Here is a 10,435-nt window from a genome sequence, read left to right on the forward strand (position 1 = left end):
TCCGAGGATTATAGATGACACGAGAATCAGAACTGGTGGTTTATACTTAAATTTACATAGGTGAACATTCTATAGTGACAACTACAGCAAGAGCACCCACAACTCAATTATGAGGTTCAGGATGCTGAATATTGGTTCAAAACTGCTTCATTTGCCAAAATAGTTATTTTTTGAGTTCACTGACAATTTATTCACCCATTAACTTTTTCCAAACATTTAAAACAGGTATTTTCAGATAAATAATAGCATTTTATCGCACACCCCAAATTAAATACTAAATTTTGTTATGGCTACATGTACAACTTGGAAATTCCTTGCCCTCCAGTTAAATGCTTTGTTGGGATCTGCTAATTTACAATTAATAATGTGGGGTGAAGAGGAAAATAAAGTTTATTTCAAAGTAGGGTATCAGGGACTAGTGATGTAACGGTAATTTCATATGTCATTTTTAAAAACCGCGCTTTATTTCAAACCAAATATGGATTTAATTCAGCACAACTTCATCTCCACATATATATAAAACCATAGCAATGGCTACCATTTCAGTTTTCATAAGACGAGGGGGAGAAAAATGACATTTTTGGTTCACGCATTATCAGCACATGGATGTAAAATATATCTTTGAACAAAATAAATTTAAAAGCAAAATGACAATGTAACCCAATTTTTTAACCCCCACAAAGGCAAGCTTTTATACCTTAACTCTCACACCTAATTCTTTATTCATTAAAGTGTAATTATGGCCTTATGCAAGCACTTTCACATTCTTGAAGCCTCTTTTCTTGGATTATAGCCGCAGAAATAAATTAATGGTAAACAAAAATCTTGCATTGAAACACAAAATATTTTACGGATTATAAAAACTTATGCAAGATTACAAATTTTAGTTGCACAGCAGCATTCACCATTCAAGTTAAATACATTGTATTAACAATGAATGACTGAACTGATCATGAAAATTGGAAATAAATAAAGATGCTTCCTTGTATCTAAATCTGATATTTTTTAGGAAACTCCAGGTCAACAAAAATCTGCTCTCTAAATCACAATTTGATCTTTAATTGCATTACCTCTAACAGAATACAGCAAAAATATTAATAAACTTAAAAGCCTTTGAATTCTTCAATTGAGATGGACTGTAGAACAGCCTTCTTAGATTTAGCTACAACAGAAATTCTGCAATTTCCATCTGTTTTATGATACAAAGTTAACCAATGGATCCACGAGACCCAACCCAAAGGCAGACGGGTGCTAAGGAAGGCTGAGTAACAGCACAGACATTTTTCAATCTTCCTTGCCATAATGCTAAATTTCACCTCTGCTTTTTCACTGGTGTCCATTGTATCAACTCCAGAAAAAAGGACACCCCAACCTCAATCATTGGGATGCAGTAAGCAGGCAGATTTCATGTATGTGCATCTTTAGTTTAGATACAGCACCATCTGCTCCAACCAGCAATCCCCGTACGTTAACACTATCAGACACACATTGACACTTTACAATTTTACCAAACCAATTAACCTACAAATCTATGTATTTGGAGTGTGGGAAGAAACCAGTGATCCTGGGGAAAACTCACGCGGGTCACGGAGAGAACGTACAATGTCCGAACCGAAAAGTATCCATAGTCAGGATCGAACCCGGGTCTCTGGCGCTGTAAGGCAGCAACTCTACCGGTGCGCCACTGTGCCACCCTAGGTCGTCGCTGGCTTGATCGCTGAGGAAAGGAAAGAATGAGCCACAGACTTAAAGGACCTCTGCCAACTTCTTTCTCCCGTTCGACAAAGCTGTACAACAGGGGTCCACCATGATACCCTAGAGAACATGCATCACTTACCACATCTCAAAGGGTACATGTCAATGAAGACACACATTTGTATCATTAATGCAGTAGCATGGCCTTTGGCTGTCTGATGAAAGGCATGTTTGAGGATTAAAATCTAATTCAAAAACACTTGGCCTTCTGGGCAACAATGATCTATGTCCTCTTGAATGCTTCTTGAACTAACGATAACAAGCATCTCAAAGCACTAGTGGAATAACAGCAATGCTGTGATTGTAATAATCTTCCCAATCCAATACTGAGATAAATAAAACAATGTCCTCCTACAGGAAACATCAATGCTCTAAATTACACTCAGATTACTCAAATCTGCAGACTAATCATTTGCATGTCTGAAGGAGACACATTATATATCATGTTATATCATGACAAGAGATTATCAGGTGAAAAGAGGAATAGGTTCAAGAATAGACTCAAAGCCTTCATGAAAAATAGCATTCCCACGAACTTGCAGGAAACCTTGACTGAAGAATATTGAGGAACAAACAAGATGACATTAAGAACCTCCCTCATTATTCAGAAGCACAAAGAAGCTCTGTATAAATGATAGAAAGAGTGCATCACCACCCAAATTACCACCTGTCTCCCCTGTCAAAATACTCCCAGTCCCACATACGATAGAGTCGTCAGGTCCTACAATGGCCACTTCAATGGCCAGAACTGGAGAGGAATCATGCCATCCTTGGACATAGAAAATAGGTGCAGGAGTAGGCCATTCGGCCCTTCGAGCCAGCACCGCCATTCAATATGATCATGGCTGATCATCCAAAATCAGTGCCCCATTCCTGCTTTCTTCCCATATCCCTTGATTCTGTTAGCCCTAAGAGCTCTATCTAACTCTCATAGAAACATAGAAAATAGGTGCAGGAGGAGGCCATTCGCCCTTCGAGCCAGCACCGCCATTCATTGTGATCACGGCCGATCGTCCCTAATCAATAACCCGTGCCTGCCTTCTCCCCATATCCCTCGATTCCACTAGCCCCTAGAGCTCTATCTAACTCCCTCTTAGATCCATCCAGTGATTTGCCCTCCAATGCCCTCAATGGCAGGGAATTTAACAACTCTCTGGGTGAAAAAGTTTTTTCTCACCTCAGTCCTAAATGGCCTCCCCTTTATTCTAAGACTGTGGCCCCTGGTTCTGGACTCGCCCAACATTGGGAACATTTTACCTGCGTCTAGCTTGTCCAGTCCTTTTACAATGTTATATGTTTCTATAAGATACCCCCTCATCCTTCTGAACTCCAGTGAATACAAGCCTAGTCTTTTCAATCTTTCCTCATATGACAGTCCCGCCATCCCAGGGATCAATCTCATGAACCTACGCTGCACTGCTTCAATCACAAGGATGTTCTTCCTCAAATTAGAAGACCAAAACTGTACACAATACTCCAGATGTGGTCTTACCAGAGCCCAGTACAACTGCAGGAGAACTTCTTTACTCCTGTACTGAAATCCTCTTGTTATAAAGGCCAACATTCCATTAGCTTTCTTCACTGCCTGCTGTACCTGCACGCCAACTTTCAGTGACCGGACCTCCCCCTTACCTAACCTAACTAACCCCATTGAGATAATAATCTGCCCCCTTGTTTTTGCCACCAAAGTGGATAACTTCATTTATCTATATTATACTGCATCTGCCACACATCTGCCCACTCACTAAACCTGTCCAGGTCACCCTGCAACCTCCTAACATCTTCTTCACAGTTCACACTGCCACCCAGCTTTGTGTCATCCGCAAACTTGCCAGTGTTGCTCCTAATTCCCTCTTCCAAATCAATAATATACATGGTAAACAGTTGTGGCCCCAACACCGAGCCTTGCGGCACTCCACTCGCCACTGCCTGCCATTCTGAAAAGGACCCGTTCACTCCTACTCTTTGCTTCCTTCCTGTCTGCCAACCAATTTTCTATCCATGTCAACACCCTACCCCCACTACCATGTGCTCTAATTTTAGTCACCAGTCTCCCGTGCGGGACCTTATCAAAGGCTTTCTGAAAGTCTAGGTACACTACATCCACTGGCTCCCTTTCATCCATTTTACTTGTCACATCCTCAAAAAATTCCAGAAAATTAGTCAAGCATGATTTCCCTTTCATAAATCCATGTTGACTTGGACTAATCCTTTTACTGCTATCCAAATGCCCCATTATTACCTCTTTAATAATTGACTCCAGCATCTTCCCCACCACCGAAGTCAGGCTAACTGGGCTGTAATTCCCCGTTTTCTCTCTCACTCCTTTCTTGAAAAGTGGGATAACATTAGCTATCCTCCAATCCACAGGAACTGATCCTGAATCTATTGAACATTGGAAAATGATCACCAATGTGTCCACTATTTCTAGAGCCATCTCCCCGAGGACCCTGGGATGCAGACCATCTGGCCCAGGGGATTTATCATCCTTCAGTCCCATTAGCCTACCCAATAGTATTTCTCACCTAATGAACATTTCTTTCAGTTCCTCTACCCCCTTAGATCCTCTGTCCTCCAGTACATCTGGGAGATTGTTTGGCTTCCTTAGTGAAGACAATTCCGAATACCCGTTCAACTCTTCTGCCATTTCCTTGTTACCCATAACAATTTCACCCGTGTCTGCCTTCAAGAGACCCACATTTGACTTTACTACTCTTTTTCCCTTAACATATCTAAAGAAGCTTTTACTGTCCTTTATATTCCTGGCCAGTTTCCCCTCGTACTTCATCTTTTCAGCCCTTATTGCCCGTTTTGTTTTCTTCTGTTCTATGAAAGTTTCCCAATTCTCTGGCTTCCGGCTACTTTGCTGTATTATACATCTTTTCTTTTAGTTTTATTCTATCCCTAACTTCTCTTGTCTGCCACGGTTGCCTCCTACTCCCCTTCGAATCTTCCTTCCTTCTCTTGAAAACATCCAGTGAATTGGCCTCCACTGCCTTCTGTGGCAGAGAATTCCACAGATTCACAACTCTCTGGGTGAAAAAGTTTTTCCTCATCTCAGTCCTAAATGGCCCACCCCTTATTCTTAAATTGTGACACCTGGTTCTGGACTCCCCCAAAATCGGGAACATTTTTCCTGCATCTAGCATGTAGAATCCCTTAAGAATTTTATATGTTTCTATATAAGATTCCCTCTCATCCTTCTAAATTCCAGTGAACACAAGCCTAATCAATCCATTCTTTCACATGTCAGTCCCACCATCCCAGGAATTAACCTGATGAACCTACTACTCTGCATTCTCTCAATAGCAAGAATGTCCTTTCTCAAATTAGGAGACCAAATCTGCACACAATACTCCAATTGTCTCAAGAGGGCCCTGAGCAACTGCAGTAGGACCTCCTTGCTCATATACGCAAAACCTCTTGCAACAAATCCACACGTCTAAGAGAAAGCATCAACTGAATAATAATCAGAGAATAATTCTTTCCTCCTATATTCTGCTTTCTACTTGAACCTTTCTTAAATTAAAATCAAAAACCTTTTAACTTTTCTCATTTTTGTCTTCCTTTACAATAATAGTTCCACTGTCATTAGTGACATGAAGTGGCCATTACTCTATGAAAGTCTGAAAACACTTTATTACGCCACAGGAACTGAATTTACCCTGTCATTACAGCACATGCAAAGATGCATTCTTCAAGTTGAAATCACAGCTAAGGTTGCAACCTTCACTTTTTTGCTCTTTCCAAATTTCAAAATTGCTGCAGAAACGACAACAGAAAATGTACTAAATAATTTCAATTCATTCTGTCTGCTAACATAAACCAGGCTCAGATTTGAGACTCATTACCATTCTACCCAATATCTGAAATTAACCATAAAATTGTAAGCTTGTCTTTCACTTTTTACATTAAATTTCTTCCAACAAATTTATCATCTTTTTAGTTTGTTTATGTAAAATGTTCAGGCTCTGAAGCTATGTTTAAGATAGACATGCCAAATGATAGACTAGCACTGGTGCAACCCTCCAAATAGACCAGTTAGAGCTTAGAGTTCATGCATGGAAAATTTCAAACCTTGCTTTGCTAAGTTATTAATTCATTCTAAATTTGTAAATATAATAAAAGTGAATCTAGGAGTTATGTGTGCTTAGTTTATTTGACGGCAATGTGGGCTATCAACTGAAAAGGTTTAAATTTAAAATATTTTTATATTAAGCATATATTTTGGTATAACGTGGTTTAATGTGTGAAGTTTTCTGATTGTAACTGATTGTTAACAATCCCTCAAATGCAACGATTAACTCCTCTCTGCCTGACAAAGGGAACATTTTGTTTGGTTTAAGAAAAGTTTGATCTCAAATGTTGCAAAATAAATTCTGGATACAAGATTGCAATGCAAAAAATGCAAGAGTGTACATCGTTTTTGATATTCTGCATTCAAGAAATAAAATGTTCATGTAAATGTCATCCTTTCATTCTTTCTACTGTGGAAAATCTATCACATTTAGACATTTCTGCAGAAAAAATAGTTCAGAAAAATATTTTGGTTTACTCAATATAGAATGAGAACTCGTATGAATGCAAAATTCTAAATGTTAATTAATGGTTCCATTAGATGCAAAGAAGACAGAACCTAAACTTAGTTAATTTGAAAGATGTTACACTAGAGATACAATATCATCTGAAATTATTTGTATTGTCATCTCTCCATTCTTCAGATTTTGCATTTACCCGAGCATGGTAATATAATAACAGTGACATTAATCAAAGTACATGTTCAAAGATCTCACTTATTACACATGCTTCTTTGCATCTAAAGGAAAGAAACATTTACAAGTTGTTTGGTTTATTTAGCAATAATAGGCTATTGGCCATTTTTTCTTAATGTTATCCATGATGTGATATGATTCTTGCATAACATAATTCAAAATTAAGTTATTTCCAACAAATATGTTGCAATATAGTTCATCAACAGTGTAATTCAAATTACCCATCTAAATCTATCCCAGTGTTTAGAACAGTTACATTTAGACTACAAGACTATTTATTGCATAGATATATTTTGTTCAAGTGGATCCAAAAAGAAAATTTTATGAGTCCATCATTACATTTTAGAAACTGTAAATAAACACAGTAATCACAGTTTCACATGCTATAGTCATTAAGTTAATTCTTCATCATTAGGACTGGATTTAAGACAATATTTTTGGTTACATCGAAGACCCTGTGCAGCAATGGTTCAATTCAATGTTTCAATTATACTTTATTGTCACATGTACCTAGGTACAGTGAAATGCTTTGCTTTGCACACAACCAGGTAAAATCACATAGCAGAACTCACTTACGCAGTACACATGTCACTGTGTTTCTGGCACCAGCAAAGTTACAAAAGTTTACCGAACAAGAGGAGGAGTAAAGCACAGGCCTCCTGTAAAATCATCCAACGTGCATCCAATGTGAGGTTGTGGATGCACATGCACATATCTGGCTAAAAAAAGTGAAGGTTACGCAAGGCTCCTTCAAAAGTCAGGATATAACTGACTCTGAAATCAAGAAACTACACAATTCCAAAGGGTAATAATTTGTTAAATAATTATTTCTAAAAGCTAAATGTTGAATTTGATTATGTATTTTTCAGCATCAGTATCCCTTGTTTCATACAAAGTTGAGACATTTGCCTTTTGACTTGAGAAGAATGCTAATAATATGTAAGGTTAAATGGTTACCTGTCCAGCCATTCTGATTTAAGGGAGGAAAGGAAGGGAGAATATCAGAAGTACAAATCATCTTCACAATTGGTTGCATTACTACATTATGGGCTCCAACCAGTGCTTTACTCCATCTATAATCACTAAAATATTGAACATATTAAAAGACAATATACCATGAAAATGTGGGTCAACAAACTTGCCTTTGAGATGAAATGTTATGGGTTAAATATCAACCCCAGGGGGTTGTGTATAAAACTCGATGCCACCTGTGCAGTACTGTGAAATGCACACTGCCAGCGGTGACCTCCTTTGGATGACCTATTGGAAGGAAGCTCCACCTGCCATGTCATTGAGGTTAAAAGAAGCAATAGTACCACAGGACTATTTTAAAGAGCCAGTGAAGAGAGAGTTAGATTTAGCTCTTAAGGCTAAGGGAGTCAAGGGATATGGGGGAAAAGCAGGAACGGGGTTCTGATTTTAGATGATCAGCAATGATCATATTGAATGGCGGCAGTGCTGGCTCGAAGGGCCGAATGGCCTACTCCTGCACCTATTTTTCTACGTTTCTATGAAGGTAGGTTATTTCCGTTCTCTTGGTTTATAAGTGATATGTATATCTCTCATTTAGCATCATTAAATAAAAATTATGGTTGTTATCACAGCGGTTATTATGATTCTTACGCTAAAATATGAAGACAAAATTCAAGAAATATTCCATTTTAGAATATCGAGGTTCTAAAGGGTGACAAATAAATGCAATAATACTGATACTTTATTGCGTATTAATTATTTCTGGATGGATTATGACATCACTTAATGTGCCTTCGGATTCATATCTGGCGCAGACGAAAGTGCCAATGAATATTTACGTACCAACTCGATTTGAACTTATTGGTTAAGGCTACATAAAACTACCTGCCCTTAAAAAAATATTTTAATTGTACCAATTGTTCAAATCAATCAAAAGTACAGAGCAAGTTTTCACTGCAGTCATTCTTTTTTTTAAATGCCCGAAATCAATGTTTTAAATTGAAAGAACACTGGATCTGCAAATGACTCGTACAGTTCACGTGAAATCAGCATTATGTTAACTGCTAAGTGCAACAGCATTGCACGAGTTAACTGTATTATGGTAAACTAACATATGTAACTTATGGAATAAACTTTATAGTTCAGTGCGATACAAACATTAAATAATTTGCAATCTGGAACTTTTAACATAAAATTGTATCAGACACTACTATATAATTGGAAAGTATTTTAAAACAAGATTTAACACCATAATCTTTTACTCCACTCACTCAAAGTCCAGTGCACGTTTTCCTACTTTAGCTTAATCATCTCCTACAACGCTGCAAATTATATCTTGAAAGCTTGGAACTGGTTACAAAACACACATCAATTTTCAAAAAGTATTACCAAAATAATTTAGTTCTCACCTGGGGGAATTTGAATATTTTGAATGTTTGGCTGATGCTGTGGAGGTTGAGGGAGCCGGGGAGCTATAACTTGTGGTGTTATAGTTGTCCTTGGGCCAGTGCTCACTGCTGCTGTCCTTGTTAGAGTTTGGGCAACTGTATTAATGATTCCTTTACCCATTCCAGCCGACTGAGTGGAAATTCCACCAGGATTCGATGCCACATTCTGAAGCCCACTTTGTATAGTCTGACCTATTACCATAGTACTTGTGTTTGACTGATTGTTTACACTGGATGTAGCACTACCAGTTGTTGATGTCAATATTCCAGAACTGAGTGTCTGCTGTGGTGGCTGTATAATAGTTTTGGGCTGGAAGTCGGATTTGACAACCTGTCCACCAGCATTCAAAGTAACGTTGCTTGACAAACTCGAAGGTTGACTATTTAAAGTCAGAAGTGAAGTCTGATGAGGAGCCCCAGTGGCAGCAGGAGCCGGCAAGTTGGTTACATTAACCGTTGAGTTCAATATAGTACTACTACCGTTCGGCGTCGATGCAACTGACAGAACTGGGCCACTGTGAGGTGGTGGTCTCACCAATGTCACTGTGGGTCCTGCTGCCTGTGAGGAAACGACAGTCGAAGGAACATTCTGCGTACTGACAAAAGACGTCTGAATAACAGTGTAAGCAGAACTAGATGCCGGCATAGATGCTGCAGGCGACCCTGTATTAATCGTGTTTTTTACAACAGATCCAGGTCCATTATTAACCATCGTGACGGCCGGTAAGGTAGTTGCTGCTGCAGAATAAGTGAAAGTGGTGGCATTTCCTGCATTGTGAGAGTTTATCACCATTCCATTATTCCCATTAAGAGTTTGTACATTGGAGGTGACAGTTTTCACATGATTGGACACTGGGGTTGCCATTGCACTTATTACCACGGATTTCCCTTGACCGATGTTGCCTGAAGCCGATGTTTCTGCTGATGATCCTGTCACTGCTGCCGCCGCTGTACTCTGCTCTTGTTCCACTCCTGGAGCCTGGGACCTTGCATTATTGATAACAGGACTTTGCTGTGCCCCACTCCCCGCCGTCGTGCAGGGCAAACCCCCGCCGCCGAATGCATTCTGAGAATTAATCTGTACGCTTTTCCCTTCGGAGCTCTCCTCCACTTTGATTTTGGCTGCGGTGGAAAGCTCTGCTCCTGCCAGTCCCATTTTGTTCTCTGCTGTTTGCAGCTCAACATTATTGCTCACCATCCCGGGTGTGTTTTCCACGTGATTATTCACCACCTGCGCCCTTATTCCGGCCTGTTCCGACGCGTTGGGGCCCGGAGCCGACAACTGGGACTCCAAGGACCCTACTAAGTCACTCACCACTTTCTCATCCACGTCTGAGAAGAACACATCGTCCAACAGATCTGAAGCCCCCGCCGCCATCTTAAGGCAGAACTCTTGTTTGACTCAGACCGCGCACGCGCACTGAGCCGTGTTGTTGGGAGTTACGTCAGAACAGAGTGCGCGACGGCCCTTCGCGATTGGTCCGCTCG

General features: G+C 39.6%; 1 protein-coding gene across 1 annotated transcript in view; it reads right to left on the minus strand.

Moving 5' to 3' along the window:
* The window catches only part of taf4 (TATA-box binding protein associated factor 4), a 105,884-nt gene extending 95,544 nt beyond the window's left edge, over positions 1-10,340 (minus strand). The window contains exon 1 of the mRNA XM_033041917.1: positions 8,909-10,340. Coding sequence (XP_032897808.1) covers positions 8,909-10,325 — 1,417 coding nt within the window. The 5' untranslated portion in view covers positions 10,326-10,340. The remainder of the gene's footprint in view (positions 1-8,908) is intronic.
* Between the last annotated feature and the right edge of the window lie 95 nt (positions 10,341-10,435).

Source organism: Amblyraja radiata, chromosome 23 (genome assembly GCF_010909765.2).
Source record: "Amblyraja radiata isolate CabotCenter1 chromosome 23, sAmbRad1.1.pri, whole genome shotgun sequence".
NCBI classification, from domain to species: Eukaryota; Metazoa; Chordata; class Chondrichthyes; order Rajiformes; family Rajidae; genus Amblyraja; species Amblyraja radiata.